Below are 21,616 nucleotides of genomic sequence, written 5' to 3'. Positions count from 1 at the left end.
TTAATGAGGGCTATTCTGTTGTGTTTGTTGTTTAGTTGCTAAGTTATGTCTGACTCTAACACTCTTGCCTGGAAAATCCCATGGCCGGAGGAGCCTGGTAGGCTGCAGTCCATGGGGTCGCAAAGAGTCGGACACGACTGAGCGACTTCACTTTCACTTTTCACTTTCATGCATTGGAGAAGGAAATGGCAACCCACTCCAGTGTTCTTGCCTGGAGAATCCCAGGGACGGCGGGGCCTGGTGGGCTGCCATCTATGGGGTCGCACAGAGTCGGACACGACTGAAGCGACTTAGCAGCAGCAGCAACACCATGGACTGCAGCCCGCCAGGCTCCTCTGTCCATGGGATTTCCCGGGCAAGGATACTGGAGTGGGTTGTTGCCATTTCCAGGCAGAAAGGGAAGACAGTTAGTGGAGGGAGAAGAGGTGGGAACTTAGGGAGCAAAAGCCAAAAGCTGGCGGGAAAGAATAGGAGGCAGGGTCCCTAAGAGAGGTACGGAAGGACAATATTCAGAAATGGTAAGCAACAGAAATGGAAGTGCCCGTTGGTGGATACCTTCAGTTATATGTCCATTTCGTTATGGACTAATCCTTGATTTTGTATCAGGGAGCTAGGATGCACATAGATGCTATTTGAAAATGTCTGCCTTGGTGATTGTAAACTCAAAAGTGGCTGCAAGACCATCTCCTAACCTGCATTTCTATGCAGAAAATCAGGAGGCAGGATCAAATGCCGTAAAGACTCTAAATGACGTCCATCTGTATGAACCACCCGTTGATCTGGATCTTTTAATTTTTTTTTTTTTTTAAAGAACAAGTGACAGGGCCTTCCGTGTTCCGTGTCCCTGCAAATGGGTATCAGCTCTGGAAACTCTGGGCATTCTGGCCTCTCGAAAGACTCCCCACAGCTGTCAGTTAGACCAGGACGGCTGCTCAAAAATTCTCAGTCCCCTCAGGTGATCTCTCCCTGCTCCCTAAGACTGGCTGGCAGGCAGAGGAAGATCAGCTACCTTCCTTGTGGAGTCTACCGAGTCTAGATCCATCAGATTAAAGGCAGGTATACTAGGTCAGTGGTTCCCAGCTTGGATCCCAAGAACTAGGAAAATCCATCTTCCTCCTCAGGAACAAAGAGAGGGTTGCCACATTTTTATTTCATAAGAGATTTTTTTTTAAACACACAGCTATCTGTGTGAGACCATGATTTCACAGAAGCCCAGATATTTTAATCCCCAATATAGAAAATACATAATTTCAGAATGTGTGCTTAGTCGCTCCGTCGTGTCGGACTCTGTGACCCCATGGACAGTAGCCCACTAGGCTCTTCTATTCATGGGGATTGCCAGGCAAGAATACTGGAATGGGTTGCCATGTCCTCCTCCAAGGGATCTTCCCAACCCAGGGATCGAACCCAGGTCTGAATTGCAGGCAGATTCTTTACCAGCTGAGCCACCAGGGAAACAAACTGAATACACATAGCTGCATGAAGAACTCATTGCCACTGTCCTTTTTTCCCCTCATTTTGCCTCAAACTGGAGAAAACTTTGTCAAGTATCAAGCATTTAGGAACTGCTGCCCTAGGCTAATCTTGCTTCATTTATAAAACGTTAGTAGAGAAGACGAACCCTATGGTTCTTTCAGTTCTAACATTCTGTGATTCTACAACCCCCAAAACTACCCAGACCTCCTTCTCTAGAGTGAGGCTTTCCTGACCGGCAAGTTTTAAAAACATCCAGTGAACACATTTTTATTCATCTGTGTGTGTCAATGACTCAGAAAAGTGACCATTTTCAAGTAAACCTGCTGCTGCTGCTGCTAAGTCGCTTCAGTCGTGTCCGACTCTGTGCGATCCCCTAGAGGCAGCCCACCAGGCTCCCCGTCCCTGGGATTCTCCAGGCAAGAACACTGGAGTGGGTTGCCATTTCCTTCTCCAATGTATGAAAGTGAAAAGTGAAAGTGAACTCGCTCAGTTGTGTCCAACTCTAGTGACCCCATGGACTGCAGCCCACCAGGCTCCTCCGTCCATGGGATTCTCTAGGCAAAAGTACTGGAGTGGGGTGCCATTAAGTACACAAAACAGCGCTGCCCTTTGAGGAAATAAGTATCTTGCTGGGCTCAAAACAATCAGGGAACTTCTCAGATAACGACTTTCTATATACGGAAGGGGCTATGTATCAATTTTACTTTTGAAACATTCATGGCTTTGCTCTAGCCTGTCACCAAAAAAAAACTGGGACAGGGCAGGACAGACTCCCAAAGGAAGAAGGGGCATCACATGGGTAAACTGACCAACAGGAAGAAGGCTTCACTGCCCCAAGCAAAGCTGCTGGCTCCTCGAGTACAGTGACTCCCACAGGATCCCACCTTTCCTTGGAAAAAGGTGTAACTCCTTTCAAAGTTTCTAAGCATCCACAAAGTGCTCAGTGATCACATGGACCTGGCCTCTAGGGAGAAGCCTCAGCTGTCCTCGCTGGCATGAACAAGGTCAAGCGATCAGTGGAGGCCATGGGCTCATGGCTGAAGACCCTCAGATCCCATGTGCTGAGCAGCTACTTGGTCTCCTGCTCACTCTGGAATTGAGTTCTCTTTTTATTTCCTGTTTTTCAAATCATCATCACAAGTAGGCTTTGACACGTACAGGGAGATACCATTAAATGCCAGGTCACCAGCACTACCCAATAGGAAAAGGAACACCACCCATCCATTCTAAAGCAATATTTTTCAATCTGGAGTCCGCAGATGTTGTCCTGGGACTCAGCAAGTTCATAAATGCTTAAATTAAAAAAAAATTTTTTTTGATGGTCAAAAATTAATGTATACATATTTCAGGCTATCTCGTTGACCATCATCTAACCAAGTGCTACCACCAGATGTCAGTGCCAGCACTTGCCTTTACTGCTCAAATCTCTCTGTTAGGAAGCTGTTCTTACTACATAAATCATTGTGGCTAAGCCTTCTACTCATCCAAATGGGAGTTTGTTAAGACTCCACCCTAGATGTAATGAATCCTCAAGAGATTCCCAAGCACACTGAAGTGTGAGAAGCACTGAGCCAAAGAGAAAGCAGCGAGGAGGACTAAACATAGAAATAATCCGGTCACACCCAGCAGAGGCCAACTAACAGCACAACATACTGTACAAACATACAAAGTAGCTCAAACTGAGCACAGGGCTGGAGGGTGCCTTCCTCGCCAGGTGCAGGGGAGCCGAGTGCGCTGGATGCAAGAGCAACAGTCTGGGCCCACTGGCACTTTCCTGTCAGCCGAACAACATCATTTACACATTCAAAGTGCTAATTACAAACTTGTTCTCTTTATTGTTCTATACAAGAGTTCTCCGCTCAAAGGGTTCAAAAGGAACTTATATTGGTTTCATATTGGGTTGGCCAAAGAGTTTTTTGAGGTTTTTCTGTAAGGTGTTATGGAAAAACTCAAATGAACTCTTTAGCCAACCCAATATTTATACATACTTTTTTTAAAAAAATAGGGTTGACGCTAGGTAGCTAATTTTTTTCATTAACGTGACTGTGTTATCAGTACATGAGTCAAGAGTGAGGAAATATTATCCACTGAGACACATAAGATCCTGCAACTCAAAACTCCATGAGAAGGTTTGATATTGAAGGCTTGCTTAAAATTCCTTTCCCAAATAGCAGGTGAAATGATGTTAAGTATTGTGTTTTTTGTTCACTGTTCATCATGGATTTTTACAGAGATTTTTTTTGGTGGGGGTAGAGGGTTTGTTTTCTAAAATCAAGAATGGATGTTTACCTCTGTCAGTTGCCTTTTTGATAACTATCGATAGTATAAGGATTTTTTCTTTTACTGCTTTCTTAATTAACATGGCATATTTTAGTTTTGTTGTCCTTTTATTAAACTGGCCCTAAATTTCTAAAATAATCCTAATTCAGTCACAGTGAATAACTCTTTGGGTCTACTGTTGGTTTCTAACTGCTATCTTTTTATTTAGGACTTCTCCATCAATGTGGATAAGTGAGACTGGGCCACAGTAGTATTTACTCAGACTTAATTAGATAAGGCCATGTTGTCCTAAAGAATGCATATGACAGTCAATCATTTTTTTTTCTATGTGTGTAATATAGAAATTGAATTCTTTATAGTCTCAACTTTTCCCCCAAGTGATTCTTTTGATTCTAGCTGCTTTTCAGGGGGGCAAGGGAGAACTTCTAGTTTTGCTTTTTCTCTTATCACATTAATTATGGCATGAGAATACTAAGTTTGTTCATCTTTTAAAAGACCCAATCTTGATTTTGTATATATGTAGAGTTTTTTCACTTTAAAAGTTATTTTCATGATAATCTATTATTTAATTTGTTCTTTTGAGTTTGTTGCTTTGCTCTTTTTCTATTACAGAAAATTATAGGTATCTTTTTTCTTATGCAAATACTTATAGAAATAACAGTTTAAAATTTGCCATATTATGTATACAGTATTTATATTATTTAATAGTCTTATGGTATTTTATGATAATCTATATATTTTCTCCCTAATTCAGTTGCTACTTAGGGTTTTTAGTTTGCCATTAATTCACAATTTTTAACATATTTAAACAGGTAGTACATACACATGGAAATTCAAAAAGAGCAGTAAGTTTCCCTTCCACCCTATTCCTAGTTCTCCAAACCTCCTCCTCAGAGGCAATGATTATTAGGTGTGTGTAAAGGAAGAACGTAGGTTCCTTTAACACAAATGAGAACATCTTATACTGTCTGTTATATACACATCTTTGTAAGAGAACTGACCACAATTTTAAAATAGCTCTGTACTTTTCAATTATGCATTTTTATGTTTAATTTTATTTCATTATGATCTGTGCAGATTGTTTTTATGAAATTTCTTTCTGAATTTACTAGACATTACATGTGACAGCAAATGACCAATTTTTATGAAGTCATATAAAATGTTTTTAAAAGTGTACTTCCCTAGCTTTATATTTAATTTTCTTCAACCTGGTTAATTTTGTTTTATTATGTACACAATTTAAAACTAATATTTTTCCTTCTGTTTTTATGATGGTAGAAAAAAATTTTCCATCAAAATTATGTTCCTATCCATTTCCATTATTTTATTAAGTTATTTAAGGTATGTAGAGCCAATAAAGTTTTCTTTCACTATCTACTGTGTTTTTATCAAAATACATTTTATTTAAAAAACTATTTTCTCAGATAAAACTTGAAAGTGCCTTTTTATTCATCTGTAGTGGGATGTATGTGCCCCATAACCTATAGGATATTCTTTTAATTAAGCTTACTTGAGTGGTTTGCCCTTTGAATAAATTTATTTCATCTAGGGTTTAAACTCAAAATGATGTTTCTATTTATAATTATATTCCAGACATCAATCATTTGATAAGAGTTTTCAAGTATCTTCAGAAGAGGGCAGCTCGCTAGCCCTGGGACAGGAAGGGAAGGCAGCTACTGCTGCTTTCTACTAATTTAATGCTCTTAAAATACAGTGGAACATATTCAATAATCTGGCATGAATTTCCAATGATGGATTAGTGATATTTTAGCTTGGACTATACTCTGTATGGGGCTTCCCAGGTGGCTCAGTGGTAAAGAATCTGCCTGCCAAGGCAGGAGACACAGGTTTGATCCCTGGGTCTGAAAGAATCCCCAGAGGAGGAAATGGCAACCCACTCCAGGATTCTTGCCTGGGAAATCCCACGGACAGAGGAGTGTGGAGGGCTACAGTCCATGGGGTCACAAACAGTCAGACGCGACTAGGCATATGTTAGACTGACAGGGTATTAGATTTCATTTTGTCATACTCTGCGTACCTCAAGTAACTGGCTGGCTCACAAGAACATGACTTTCACCAAACTCTATAATTTGAACACCTCCATAAATCCTGTACATCTTTATAAAACCCTCATGACATCATCAGTTCCAAGAACTTGTCACATTTACAAAAATATTTAACATGACACAGGTATTCAAATATAGTTACATAGACCTAAAAGTCTTCTGAAAAATATCTTTAAAGATTTACTTATAAAAGAACAAAGATTATGAAGTCCCTCTTCCATAAAATCTACTTTTAGATCTATCAGCCAGGAAATGGCTTTCTTACATACCAATAGAGCATTAATGAATCAGAATTCATAAATGCTAACTATATAAAAATCAACAATTGAAAGCCATAGAGTTTCTACTATTACTGAAATTCACAATGTCAACCCTCAGAGTTCTCCGAAATAAACTGTCTTTAATGTCATTTAGCTTCCCTAGTTTTAAGGAATATTCATATCGACCTTTTATGAGAAACATGAATGCTTTTCCTTCACTGTGGTAAATAAAGTTAATTCTCAATAGCCCCCTCAGAGTTTCAAGCTCATCTATCCCCAGAGAAACAAAAAACACAGCTCAGGACTGAATGAGACTAAGTTTAGTAGAAGCATCAGGGTACTGACTTAGAAAACCTGCAAACAGAAGTTTCCAAGGGAACACCCTATGAAAGCAGCATATACCCAGTTAATCCAGACTTTTCTACAGCTCCTGACTTCTGCATCCAGAATTCACTGTACAGGCCAAACATAGGGCATGAACACAACACTTCCCAGAGTCTCCAACATCTAGACATTTGATAAACGTTACTTTCAAATAAAAGAACTTTAGTTCATTTAGATAACTAGGACTTGCTAGATGCAAACTGTAGATGGCCCTCTGCTGCTGCTAAGTCGCTTCAGTCGTGTCCGACTCTGTGTGACCCAATAGACGGCAGCCCACCAGGCTCCCCTGTCCCTGGGAGTCTCCAGGCAAGAATACTGGAGTGGGGTGCCATTGCCTTCTCCTATAGATGGGCCTACCAAGTGCTAATTATACTCTTACAAAGATCCTTCCAATTCTTATTAGGAAGTAACCAAGAAACAGGAGAATGCTAAAAGGGCTAGTATTCTCGTACTGAAATACACTCAGAATTCCCATAAAAGTAATTGTTCACTAAATAGGTATAAGAAATCAATAAAACGAGCACACTGTTCTTTGTACTATGCATGTTGGTCTCCATGCCAAGAACTATGCTCTACCAGGTGAAACTGTGAGATAACAAGGGCCTCCTGTCAACTCAAGCACAGAAGCCCCTCTAAGAGGACTCAGAATGGAGGGACCTTCTCACCTTATATAGTGGATTATGTTATAGTAAAGAAGGAGGTAAGTAACCACTGCCGTGAGAGGCTGTGATTACCCATCAGTTGCTCATTAAAACAGAATCTGGTTAGTAACCAGGAATAAAAGCAATACATTCGGGTTTTTCCATAACACCTTATGGGAAAACCCAAACGAACTTTTGGGCCAACCCAATAAATGGATTATTCTGACAACATTAAGAGAAGAGATAATAAGGAATCTCTAAGAAGCTGTGTAAGGCCAAGTCTTAATGAGGGATGGAAGAAAGAAAAGACAATGAAAAGAAGACCCAAGGAACTCACAACACTGACATTTCAAATGTCCAGCCAAGATTTAGACACACACAGTTAATTCCCCAAACTCTTCCAAAAAACAAACAAACACCTGAATTCACCCTTCTTCAAAGGAATGCCTCGATGCCTCAGCAATCACCAAGTGCCTATCAGTACTGGAAATTAAAGTAACTAACGACACTGCTTTTGCAGATATGAAAACAGGGAGATGAAATTCTCCCACATATAAGGCCACCCCAGAAGTTAAGTGTGCAATCCTTGACACCCATTCACCTACACCAAGTCTCCTCAGAGCTGGAAGGGTGGGTACTCAATGAGATCAAACAACTATTGATTAATACTTCTGACCTGCAAAATGAGAACGAAGTAGTCTACAGGTTTGTTTCGCTGGTAGAGGTAGTATTCTGGAGCTTTCTTGTTCTTCTCATCATACTTCAGTTCCTGGATGACATTGGGGTGCTTTAGCAGCCTTAGAAGGATCTTCTCTGACATCTGGGATGGGCTAAATGCTTCTACTTCTATAGATATAAACACAACTCGATATTACACTTCAAATGGATGGAAAAAATGATGCTAGTGATTAAAGTGTTTAAAGAATACTTGGAATCGAAGCAAAACAGCATGGATTAATGAGACTTCCGTTTCGTGATCCACTGGGGGCAGATAACCTGGGAGAAATTAGAAAATGCTGAATTCTCATGTTTGTTGCTTTAGAATTTTTCTTTTTCAACCTGTCATTGGTATCAGGTATCATAAAAAAAAAAAAAAAAAAACCCTCATTTTCTGACTGACACAAAGGAAAATCAACCAGAAGCAGGCTCCATGACTGCCAGGACACCCTGCAACAGGCCACAAAAGACTGACTGTCCAACAACAGCCAAAGGAAGAAGCAGAGGTCAGGAAGCGTCTAAGCGTGGGTTAGTACCAGGTGCTCAGACGCAGTGCTCACATCTCATTCTCCCATCGACTACCCTGAGAAAGTCTGGAAACAGAGGAAGGTAGAGATTCAGAATAAAAGCAAGGCACGTGCACACAACAACATGCACTCCAGCTTGCTATTAAAAAAAAGTAATGTTGATCTGAATTGATAAAGATAGTGATTTCATTTAAAATAACAAAACCCCAAGTTACTGACTTAAGGGTGCTATACTGAAAGTGAACTTTATGGTATCTCTGAGGCAGAATAAGATAACATCTAAATTGTGGTTCTTAAATGATGAAGAACAACATTATCAGAAATAAAAAAAAATAAGTTATTGTTCATATGTCTTAAAAGGTTTTTAATTATGTTATATGTGAGACCTATAGATTCTGCATTAGTTCAGTGACTTTTTTGTAATAACAAAATAAGATAGTACATCACAGAAGTTTTGGAAAATACAGAAAAAGAGAAAGAAGAAAATAAACCTATAAACCAACCACTCATAACCATTCTGAGCAATTGGTATTTCTTTCCCATACCTCACCTAGGCATGAGTACCATGTACATACGTGTGTGTGTACACTAAAAAATACAAGGATAATCTTGTGTACACATGGTTTTATAGTTTCTTCTTACTTTACACTAAGTATTTTCACATGAGATAAGTATTATATGATGAGCCTTTCGAGGTATCTGAAAAAATGATCTTAAAGAGTGTATAACATTCCATCACGTGGTTGCTGTTAGCCTTCTTTTCAAAATATCTCAAGTACACTGCATTCAGTTGAAAGGCACTGGCTGCCCATCTTGGACACAGACGTCTTCTATAGGCCACTGGGCACTCTCAGATTCTCTCACACTTCCCCCTGGCCAACAGAGCTCACCCTTCGCCTAGAGAGCCATCTGGGGATGTGAGCAGGGTCAGTCAGTCTCTCAAATCCGTTCGACCTTGACCTCCCTGGAGCAGTCACTGCCGGCTGGGTCGGTGGTTTTAATAATGTGAACACTTGCCTCCTGGAATGGGCCTGAGTTAACAATCTGCTTTGAAGAGGCCATCAGGAAATCTATGTCAGAGTTCTGAGGATTTCTGATTTCATTACAACCAGAAAGGGTAAAGATTTAATTTTGAGAATTTATTGTTCTTCACTGCAAATCATAGCACCTGTGCCACCACTGATGTCCAACTGTTCTTCTGAGGCAAGCTGAAGAGAGAGCTACTCAATGCCTGACACACCGAGATGGGGTCTGGTATGCACTGTCCGCCTGCTCCGCCAGCTGGCTCTCCCCTGGACTGAGCTGAAGCGGATGGCCTGGCCTACCGTTCACATGCAGTGTGGCACTAACATTCATCCTTACCTTTCAGACCAATTTTAAGTTACTGGTCCACCCCTGGTAAATGTCTCAGAGGGTTCATGCCGACACTGAACATAGGAGAGGAGAGAATTTAAAAAGAAAAAAACAAAACAAAACAAACAAAACAAAAAAAACAAAACACAAAAGTGGCATTACTTATCACCCCAGGTCCCAGGCTCCACCCCCAGCCCACCCCAGTCAGCGTGGGCGAGAAACTTGCTCCAGGGTTGGCAGAGATTTCAAACTGTGATAAGCGCACTTGCCTGTTGCTAGGAAACGGTGCATGGCCAAGAGAAGCTGTGGTGATATTTTAACCTTCATCTCGCTGTCTGTCTGCTTAAAGGCAGAAAAATCTTGCTTTCTTTCTCGATGGGCCACTTTCTTTTTCGTTCTGTTATCAGCTGAGGGAGGAACGAGAAAAGGAAAAAGTAAGGAAACACATTCCATTAGATCAGGGCTCTTTTTGAACAAAAAATGACACGATATATTGGAAAGGCTAAGCTCGCTCTCCAGATGGTGGGCACGCTACATACAAACAGCATGTGGAGAGGGGAGGGACACTCATCGGATCAGTGCAGCACAGGCGTGGCTATGACACAATCCAGAGTACGAAATCACAGGTAACATGATTAGGGATGACCGTGGACACACGCTGGGAAGATCTACAGGGCCCTTCTAAGTATTATTAATGGGCAGCTGTGGACAAAAATCCTCCCCTCGTAGAGCCTTTACACAACCACGCAGCGACAGGACATGAGCCCAGGGCGCACACAGGCTCCTGCTACTCAGGCTGCCACACAGCAGGAAGAACAATCACACTACAGAAGACACAGAGAAGCGTGTCCCTGCCAGCCTCTGCTGAAAGAGCACACACACACACACACACACCCTCGAGAAATGAACAAGAACACTTTCACAGAACAGTGATTATTTGTGATTGATTTTAATAACATTATCTGTTGATCTTAGTAATAATACCCCAGACCATGAGACCCTCAAGGTCAAGCAAATATGAAGGAGTGATTCAGAACAGAGGTCAGCACATTTCCTCTGCAAAGGGCTGGACAGTAAATATTTCAGGCTTGCGGGCCATGTACACTCTGTTGCAACTACAACTCTGCTGTTGAGCAAAAAGAAGCCATGTGAAAATGAATTAGCAGGGCTGTGCTGCAGTAAAACTGTATTCTGGATAGGACATTTTAATTCTGTATCATTTTTACGTGTCACAAAATAATATTCTTTTGACTTTTTAACAACTGAAAAAATGTTAAAAAAATTTTTTTTAGCTTGTAAGTGTAGTTTGCCAATCCTTGATCTTGAACGTGTCAAATGCAAAACTTCTGAGTATTTTTCTGGACAAAGTAATGATCAAAAACTAGGTTAGAGACAATTTGCTTGCTTTTCCTAATTGCTTGCTTTCCGCCCTCAAGAATCATGAGTCTTTACATTACCATTTCATGCCTAAGGCAAAACACTGAGGACTAATCAGGCTTGTCCTGGGGAGAAGGCAATCACAACCTGGAATTTTCCTCTGTCCCAAATTCTCTTTAAAGTCAGGCAGCAAAAATCAAGGCAAGCATTCTGAATCATTTTCTAATGTCAAAGGTCGTCATCATCCTTGAACTGAATCAAGACTATCCTTGAAACACAGTTCAGTATCTCATCTCAGGAAGCTATGTATGAAATCAGTCTCATCAAGGTTTAAAAGAAGTGAGCTGAAGTGTAAACATAAAGGCGCATAAATGTCTAGATTATCTTTCTTACACTGAGGATTACCCCTGGGGAAACACATAAATATGCAGAGACACACTTGGTATTAAACAGTCTCTGTGAGGAAGGATGAAAAGAATGTAAACACACAATTAACAATATTCTCTATTATGAAAGCTCTGATTATTGTCCAAGAGTCAAAAGGATAAAACACATAGGGATCGGGGTTGTTTAAAGAACACTATACAGATGTGAGGGAAAAAATAAGATCCATTTGGGAAGCAGGTCAAGAAATAAATATTAATTTTTTTTTTTTTAAGGGTGGACGGAAGACTTCAGTTTTAAAATGAGGGACATTCCCTTTCCAATAGGCCTGAATAAAATGACTCTGCTTTGAGCAAGGCTGGTTTTGTCCTTGGTGCTCCAGGCCACCTGAACGGTCCCTTTTCCCCTCCAATTCAAGCTTGAAAAGCTCAACAGGATACAAAGAGCCCCAATTCTCCTTCTCTATACCACCTTTGACAGCCCCTAACATCTCAGGCCTCAGGCCATCTTTGGCATTAAGAAACTCTTTAAAGAGTATTACTTTGCTAAGAGTGAGGCTGAGGAAATCCAACAGTTGTGGATTTAATAGGACAGAATGCAGGTTCATTGCCCAGCCCAGGATCTGGCCTATGTGTGTGTGCTAAGTCACTTCAGTCGTGGTTGGCTCTGCGTGACCCTAAGGACTGCAGTGCACCAGTCCATGGGATTCCCCAGGCAAGAGAATCCTGGGGTGGGTTGCCATGCCCTCCTCCAGGGGATCTTCCCAATCCAGGGATCGAACCTGTGTCTCTTAAAACATCTCCTACACTGGCAGGTGGGTTCTTTACCACTAGCACCACCTGGGAAGCCCCAGGACCAACCCTACTCCTGGGCAAACAGGTGTGGATACCCACCGTCCCCAATCCAAGCCCACCTCCCAGAAGGCAGAGAAACAGAACGAGAAAGACACGCTTTGACTGTGTACCCTAACCTGTCCTGCTCTTGCTATATACTCCGCAGTGACAACACTACCCAGCAAAACTACGCCTGCAAAATTCACCTCTATCCCGACCCATGGGTACTAGAACGAGGAAATTTCAACAGTTGCTATCCACAAACCCTTTTCAGTTTTTAAGCATTTGAATTATGACTTTAAGTAGAGGCAGAAACTTAACTGAAACAATTTGCCTAACTGTGTAAAATGAAAGCCGAGAATGGAGTTCTCTGTTCAGGGCAAATAATGCCCAGCTCAGAAGCAGTTGGCTTTTCAAAAATAAAAAACCATGGCCAGTTGATATTACAGGACCTGCACTCTTCTTCCTCTGCGGTGGAAAGACTGGTGTATACTTGTAGGTGGTACCCAGCCTACACACACTGTGTGTTATTAGAAACAGACAGACAACAGCTGGAGAGATGTCAGATGACTCACAAACATGGCAAATAAAAGCAAAGGTTTTGCAAAGTTATACTCAGGCGACGGTACTCACTGTATAAATCTGTTTCATCTAGAATCTCAGATTTGATGATTTCTTCAATCACATCCTCTAATGTGACAATTCCCAGAACTTCATAAAATGGATCCCCCTCTCCCTCATTGTTTACTCGCTGCACAATAGCCAGGTGAGATTTACCTTTAAAGGAAAGAAAGCAAAGAGGTAATTTTCAGAGGTGATTTTCTCAATTTCCTGAATGAAATCTTATAAAGGATTATGTTAAAAACAGCAGCAAACACAGATATCAGATTATCAAAGTCTACCTTTCAGCATTTAAAAATGGTTTAGAAATGTTTGTCCACAAACAAATGGCAAAGCTTCATGGGCCATCAAAAGTAAGACCAGTTAAGCCAAAACAGCATCATCATCTACACCCCGGGCACCACCATGGCGCCATGTGCTTCTTAATGGAGCTGGTCTTGGTTATGTCAGCTGTTCTTTTGTGACCATTTAGCAACTGCTGCTTTACCTGAGGACAGCAGCTCTCAAGGTATGGTCTGTGGACCCCTAGGGGTACCCAGGACCATTTTAGGCAAGTCAGAAAGGCCAAATCCTTTTCATTTAGATTACTAAAATGCTCCTGGAGTTTTCTACTGTGTTGGTATTTGCACCAATGGTATAAAAGTGCCTCAGCACAAGTCAAGGCAGCGGTAGTAGTAGGTCACTACTAGTGGTCACTGTCTTCTCCAACACACACACACACACACACACACAGTAAAATGGGGAAAATCTGTTCAAGTATCCTTTAAATTAGGAGTTTGGGATTAAAACATACAAATTACTATGGATAAAATCTATAGCCATCATGGACCTACTGTATAGAACTTCATAAAATGTTCCCTATAGTACAGGGAACTATACTCAATATCTTGTGAGAACCTACAATGGAAGAGAATTTTTAAAAGTATATAAAACTGAATCACTTTGCTATACACCTGGAATTAACAGAACACTGTAAATCAACTGTATTTCAATTAAAAATTGTAAAAATAATTCTTTTCCAGAGGGAAAAAAATATCCTTGATGACACAGTAGAAGTAATCAGCTTAATTAAATCTTGATTCCTGGGACTTGTCTTTCAATATTGTACATGACAAATTGAAAAGTACCATAAAACATTTCTGTTGCATTCTGAAGTATGATAGTTGTTTTGAGGAAAAGGACTCATGCAAACTGAGTTGCAAGTTGGATCAATTTTTTCACCAAACATTTTAAAGAATAACTACCAAGCTATGGTTATTTAGACTTGGATATTTGGCAGACATTTTCTTGAAAATGAACACGATGAGCCTATTACATTCAGGAAAACAACAGCAGTGTTCATTGCCAAACAGAACATCTGAGCTTTCAAGGGAAAATTAGGATTTCTGGAAACTTGGATCCACCACCGTGAAACTTGAGAGCTTCTCAGTGAAGACTTACCTGATGGAGACAGGTGGCGCTATTAACAAATGTGATTTGTAAAGTACTGAACAATAAAATGTGTCAACAGTTCAAAGATCTGCCTAACTCTGTGAACCAGTATTCTCCAAATGACCATGGCCATGATGTTACCAAATCATGCATGGGTAAACGAGTTATTCAAAATGCAATGCATAACAGTGGATTTTTAAAAACCTTTTATTTTGCAGTAATTTTAGATTTACAGAAAAGTGACAGAGTTCTTGTATACCCTCTACTCAACTTCCCCCTTCCACTATTAACACCTTACTTTACCATGATATATTCATCAAAACTAGAAGTTGACACTGATATGGTAACAGTAAGGACATTCTAGATTTTATTTGGATTTCACCAGTTTTTCCATTAATGTCCTCTTTCTGTTCAAGTATCCAGTCTTGAGGACCACACTGCACTTAGCTGTCGAGTCTTCCCAGTTTCCTCTGGTCTATGACGGTTTCCCAGTCTGCCCTTGTTTTTCACGAGCTTGACAATCAAGGAGTTCTGGTCAGGTACTCTGCAGAATATCTTCTGATTTGGACATACTTTTCCGATGTTTTTCTCACAATAGACTGGGGTTGTGAGTTTTTTCGTTACAGGACATCAGGGCTCACATCACCACAGGCGACGTCCACGGTCACTGTGTGGCCAGGGCAGTGATCCTCAGGCTTCTCCACCGCAAAAGTTACCCATTTTCCCTTTGTCCTCATTCTACTCTTTGGAAGCAAGTCATTTGGTCTAGCCCCACCCCCAGGGAGGGCGAGTGGCAGGAATTAAGCTCTACTTGTTGGAGTCAGGGAATAGCTACACACATTACTCAGAATTCTTTTGTAAGGAAGATTCCATACCAAAAGATCTTAATGGAACAGGGCACCACAAGTCCACTGGCATAGTTTCAGATGCTACACTGCAACTAACCTTAAAGAAGCAATCACTTGGGGAGGTTGGGGTTATTATCAAAGAACATCCAAATATTCATAAAGGTTATTAAAATACCCCTCCCTTTTCAAATACATATCTGTGTGAGGACAGAGTTTCTTCACATGCCTCAATAAAAACAGTGTATAGCACAGACTGAATGCAGAAGAGGATCTAGCTGCCCTCCATTTAGCTTGATAATAAACAATACACAGAAAGGCAACCACTACTCTCTTTACTATTCAAGTTTTGGAAAAAGTTATTTTTACTAAAAATGCTACGTTACCACTTAATGGATTCATGGTTGTCCCTTAAAAATAAGTAAATGTTTAAAATTCCTCAGGTTTAATTTCAAATATAGTAAACATCAAAAAGATATCCTATAAGAACACATGCTGTGAAACCGACCACTTCTGGATGCGAACTCTAGTATCACCGCTTTAGCTACCACCAGCTGTGTGATCAGGACCAAGGCCTATGTAACTTTTCTGAGCCTCAGTCTCCTCTCCTCTAAACCCAGGCTCATGATAACTGCTGCCATGCAGGATTATCGTTAGAATCAGGGATAATGTTCCTAGCAAAGGCAGGAACTGGGATCAACTGGGCAATCAATAAATGGTAGCTTATATTAATTTATCAATATTCTTCCTCAATTCTAAGGCGCTATCAACTATTACCAGCTTAGTCAGAAAGAAAAAGTCTACTACATTAAATGTGCACTGTGACAGAAACATAAATTACCATATGTAAAACAGACAGCCAGTGAAATTTGCTCTATGACGCACAGAACTCAAATCAGGTGCTCTGTGACAACCTAGAGGGGTGGGAGGGGGGAGGGAGTTTAAGAGAGAGGGGACACGTGTATATCTATGGTTGATTCATGGTGAGGTATGGCAGAAACCAACACAATATTGTAAAGCAATTGTCCTCCAATTAAAAATTTGAAAATTAAAAAAGGATGCATCTCAATTTCAGAAAGATCTTTTAAAAATATTAAATTTATCTCATACACCAATCATCGGTTTTCCTAAACCAAGCCATGAGGGCAGCTGAAACGTATCCTTAAGCTAAGCCAAGGAGACATGATATCTGGAAACTTCATGATCATTTTAACATTATATTATTTTCTTTAATTGGAGCATAACTGTTTTACAATGTTAATTTCTGCTGCAGGACAACATGAATCAGCTATACGTATTCATATATCTTCTCCCTCTTGAGCCTCCCCCTACCCAATATAATTATATTTTTAAATGACAGGGTGAGGTTTTTTTGGAGGCGGTGGGAGTGAGGGCACGTCATTTAAATAAACTTTACTTCAAACTGGGTGAGTTTGCTCAGACACAACCAGCCAAACTAAAAATTTCCTGAAGACCAGTTCTGATGAAGTTCCCAGCACCTACTTACTCAGAGGCTGGCTTTGGGTCTGTGGGTTCATCTGCCCTTTCTGCTCTGCCTCAGACCCCTTTGCAGGCAACGCTGTCTGGAGACTGAGAAGTTAAGATTGTTAAGACAACTAGGCATCCTAACAATCTGCATCCTTAGCGTGCTCACACTCAAAGAATGAAAATATTTTGAGCAAATGAGACTACAAGGGAAACTTATCAGCAACAGATATATAAACACCGCATCAGGTCAAGTCAATTCCAGTCTAGTCAGTTTGGTTAGGTCAGTTTCTCCCATCTGCTTTCCCAAGGACCCAAACATAAGCAGTTAAAAATTCTTGGTGAATGCTGTCTGTCGAAAGTTAAATTCTTTTGCTATTCCCAGCTTGTGATCATTTAAAAGGAATTTTCCAAAGCAAGGTCTAATATTAGACTCAAAATGAAGTTTCCATTCCACTGAGGCGCTATTCTCACCAAAGTAACTACCGCATAATCAGATTGTCTTGGAGCAATTCGTTTAAATGCAGATGGACATACTTGAAATACCAGCTCGACAGCACCAACAGATCTGACTGGAAAAGGCCTTACTCTAGAAATTATTCATGTAAGCTAGGCTTCTTAGATGGAAAATTAGGTTTTCTTCCTAGCTCAGTGTTCCCTTTCACACCCCCACCTCCAATGTTGAAACTTCTTCATCTGCCCCTGAGTCACATATTTTTAGCTTTGGAATTCCTGGTGAGAAGTCTTGTTTTCTAACCTTCTTCCCAGTAAGCAGTACCAAAAAAAAAAAAAAAGATATCCCTCTTCTCTAATCATGCTTTTGGAAGACAGCAATATAAGGTACCTCTTCCCCTACTTAATCATTCACTGCAGGGAGTTCAGCCTTTGGCCTCATCAATGGAACCATCAAAGGGAAAATATAAACTTATCAAAACAGAAATTTAAAGAACTGAGCTCAAATAACATCATTCTTAACCTGAGCGTTGGAGGGATTAAGCCAGGATTGAAAGCAGCAAAGCAATTTTGGGGAAACTAATAAAAGATATTTATAAACCAAAAACTGGAAAAGATTATGAACTGATGGATTCTTAACTTCCAAAGAGAAGAATAAAAACACAGCAATCAGCACAATATGCGATTACAGGCATGAAATAGCACTAAAGCTTTTTAATATAGCTAGATTATATAAACTTAATTATATATAGAATAAAGCAGACATTGCTGGTACAATTAGGGCTTGGAGACAGCCCTTTGTGGCTAGCTATAAGGGGTCTTGCAGTATTCATGTCATTTCAAACTGTCCTGAAACTTATACCTACAGCCTCTCGACTAGTCTGGTCCTAGATGACTAATGGAATACTTAAGTCAGACCTAGGAGAATCTATGCAGGCTTCTCTTCAGAGTATAGGGCTCCATAAACACATTTCCAGTCAAATTCAGAATTGTTAAGTTCACTGTGAAATAATCACCTAGATTTTAACTGCTATGTGTTCAAAACAGGGCACTTACACAGATGAAATTATAATAACACGTCTTCACTGTGAGGTAGGCTAAGTAAAATCATCTATATGCAATAAAATTAGGATCAAATTTCTGCCTCCGCCTGCTTCCACTGCTCCCCAAATCAAAGTACTGCATCATCTCTCTGGAGAATCGGCTCAGAATTGTTGTCGGTTGCCACGCTCGAATCTTTTAACCTTACCACAATGCTAGGCTCAGATTCTGAATGACAGATACCATTTGTATTTTGATAGGGATAATTAACTAGGTAATGATTAGGCTGACAAAGGGTACCGTAACCGCCTGATGAAAATATGGACTCATTTGCTCTCATACAAGTTTGATGTCAATCAAGTGAAATGGAACAGTAGGCAGAGTATCTGAAACACCTAAGGAAGAAAGCCAAGTGAGCAGATGAAGTAGAATGGAATCAGGAAAAACTTGACACAGCTGAGCTAATAACAAGCGACAAGCAGTAGTCCAAACGACCGAACAATGTGAGCACAAAGCAGACAGGGTCTTAAAACGCCACTTGTTTTGAACAGCAGGAAGAAAACAAACAGAAGATTCAACGATGAGAAACTAAAGCCAAACATTTTACGTCTGCCATGGCTGCTGTGTCCCACAATTGTAGGAGTTGTGCAGCGTCATGCGTGCATGCTAAGTTGCTTCTGCTGCTGCTGCTAGGTCGCTTCAGTCGTGTCCGACTCTGTGCGACCCCATAGACGGCAGCCCACCAGGCTCCTCCGTCCCTGGGATTCTCCAGGCAAGAACACTGGAGTGGGTTGCCATTTCCTTCTCCAATGCATGAAAGTGAAAAGTGAAAGTGAAGTTGCTCAGTCGTGTCCGACTCTTAGCGACCCCACGGACTGCGGCCCACCAGGCTCCTCCATCCATGGGATTTTCCAGGCAAGAGTGCTGGAGTGGGGTGCCATAAGTTGCTTCAGTCATGTCCAACTCTGCGACCCCATGGACTGTACCCCACCTGGCTCCTCTGTCCATGGAATTCTCCCCTCAAGAATGCTGGAGTGGGCTGCCATGTCCTCCTCCATAGGATCTTCCTGACCCAGGGATCGAAACCCCATCTTCTGTGTCTCTTACACCACAGGTGGATTCTTTACCACTTGGCTACCAGGGAAGCCCATGCAGTGTTGTAGCCCCCCCATAAACAAGGGCATTAGGGCAAAGGAGGCATTTGATATGCCTCTGTTTTTAAACATTTCCCAGTTTACCTAACATAAGAATTATAATAATTCAACAAGTAGGAATCAATAAAGTTCCTAAGAATGAAACCAGTGATAAAATAAAGAAATGCTCTGTAAGTTAGAAGTCAGGTCCCCCTTCACTAAAATAAAACAAGATGGAGGATAGATTTGAAGGCCATACTTAAGATCTCCCAAGGAAACCAGTTTGCGTATAGGCCGTCAAGGAAGTCAATACACTTTAAGTAGCATTAGTTAGATTTAGTCTGATGTACAAAAATTGAACACACTGACCAATGATCTAACGTTTTTGAACATAATGTATAATCCATAAGGTACAATGCTATGTAAGTGTCATGAACTATAGTCACAAACTCATTCATTCACTCAGTAAATATGTACTGATGTCTACTATATATGCCAGGCTTATACCTCAGGGCACAAAACAAAGCTCTGGCTTTCAAGGAACATTCTAGCAGGGGAGACAAACACTCAGGGAAACAGTATAAATGCATGTCAGACTGTATAAAATGTGCAGTGCAGAACAAAAAAGCAGAGGCCAAATTATTTAGCTTAGGCTGGCCAGGGAAGGGCCTCCCTAGTAAGGGGACAGTTGAACAATGCTGGAAGGCGTTAAGGAGCCAAATGAAGTAAGTAAGGGGTTGGGGAAGATGTTTCAGGTGGAGGGAACGACGGAGCCCTGGAGAGGAGAGGCCTGGCGTGCTTGAGGGAAAGCAAGCAGTGTGGCTGGAGCAGAGTAAGCAGGAGAGAAAAAAGCAAAGATGAGATGGGGGTTGGGGGGAGGCCGGGGTAGTTGGGGATGGGGGTAGTGCAGATCACATCTCCATCACCAAGACCTTAGCTTTTACTGAAGTGTGTGTGTGTGTCTGTGTGTGCGCGCATGCCGTGTGTGCAGTTGCTCAGTCCTATCTGACTCTGCGACCCCATGGACTGTAGCCCACCAGGCTCTTCTGTCAATGGATTTTCCAGACCCAGGGATCGTGTGTATAAAATAGCTAACTAATGAGAACCTACTGTATACCACAGGGAACTTTACTCAGTGCTCTGTGGTGACCTAAATGGGAAGGAAATTCAAAAAGTAGTTGGAATCAAGACTGCTGACAGAAATATCAATAATCTCAGATATGCAGATGAAACCACCCTTATGGCAGAAAGCGAAGAAGAACTCAAGAGCCTCTTGATGACAATGAAAGAGGAGAGTGAAAAAGCTGGCCTAAAACTCAACATCCAAAAAACTAAGATCATGGCATCTGGTCCCATCACTTCATGGCAAATAGATGGGGTAACAACGGAAACTTTATTTTCAGACAGACTTTATTTTCTTTATTTTCAGTGATTTGGGGCTCCAAAATCACCGCAGCCATGAAATTAAAAGACATTTGCTCCTTGGAAGAAAAGCTATGACCAATTTAGACAGCATATTAAAAAGCAGAGACATTACTTTGTCAACAAAAGTCCATATAGTCAAAGGTATGGTTTTTCCAGTAGTCATGTATGGATGTGAGAGTCGGACCCGAAAGAAAGCTGAGCACTGGAGAACTGACACTTCTGAACCGTGGTGTTGGAGAAAATTCTTGAGAGTCCCTTGGACTGCAAGGAGATCCAACCAGTCAATCCTAAAGGAAATTGGTCCTGAATATTCACTGGAAGGGCTGATGCTGAAGCTGAAGCTCCAATACTCTGGCCACTTGATACAAAGAACTTTTACTCATTGGAAAAGACTCTGATGCTGGCAAAGACTGAAGGAAGGAGGAGGAGGAGACAGAAGATGAGACGGTTGGATGACATCACCGACTCGATGGACATGAGTTTAAGCAAGTTCTGGGAGTTGGTGATGGACAAGGAAGCCTGGCATGCTGTAGTCCATAGGGTCACAAAGTGTCAGACAGGACTGAGCAACTGAACTGAACTGATACGTGTATGTATAGCTGATTCACCTTGCTGTAGAGCAGAAACACAACATTGCAAAGCAACTATACTCCGATCAAAATTTGAAAAAAACAAAAGTTATTTCAGTGATCTCAGTGACAAGGATGGTGGCCTGGACCAGATGGCAACAATGGAGGGGGTGGGAAGTACTTAGAATCTGGGTTTATATTTTAGATTAGAGTCAACAGGTTTTGCTGATCGACTGAATGTAGGCGGGAAAGGAGGAGACAAACCAGGGCTGACTATAGGATTTGGGGGCCTGAGCAACGGGAAGGACGGAGTTG

The 21,616-nt window shown here is 41.1% G+C and overlaps 1 protein-coding gene across 3 annotated transcripts in view; it reads right to left on the bottom strand.

Annotated features, from left to right (window-relative positions):
* Positions 1 to 21,616, bottom strand: part of CNNM2 (cyclin and CBS domain divalent metal cation transport mediator 2) — a 185,179-nt gene that overhangs the window by 22,013 nt on the left and 141,550 nt on the right. For 2 of the 3 annotated variants that reach the window (XM_061403312.1, XM_061403313.1), the window contains exons 2-4: positions 12,932 to 13,075; positions 9,974 to 10,111; positions 7,784 to 7,953 (exon numbers count right to left, since the gene is read on the bottom strand). In XM_061403312.1, coding sequence (XP_061259296.1) covers positions 7,784 to 7,953; positions 9,974 to 10,111; positions 12,932 to 13,075 — 452 coding nt within the window. Of the gene's footprint in view, positions 1 to 7,783; positions 7,954 to 9,973; positions 10,112 to 12,931; positions 13,076 to 21,616 lie in introns of those variants that run through there. The other variant, XR_009733800.1, reaches the window with a different exon arrangement.

This window comes from Bos javanicus, chromosome 26 (assembly GCF_032452875.1).
Source record: "Bos javanicus breed banteng chromosome 26, ARS-OSU_banteng_1.0, whole genome shotgun sequence".
NCBI lineage: Eukaryota > Metazoa > Chordata > Mammalia > Artiodactyla > Bovidae > Bos > Bos javanicus.
Note: the sequence above shows the minus strand (reverse complement) of the source record. Positions and strands in the feature narration are given on the sequence as shown.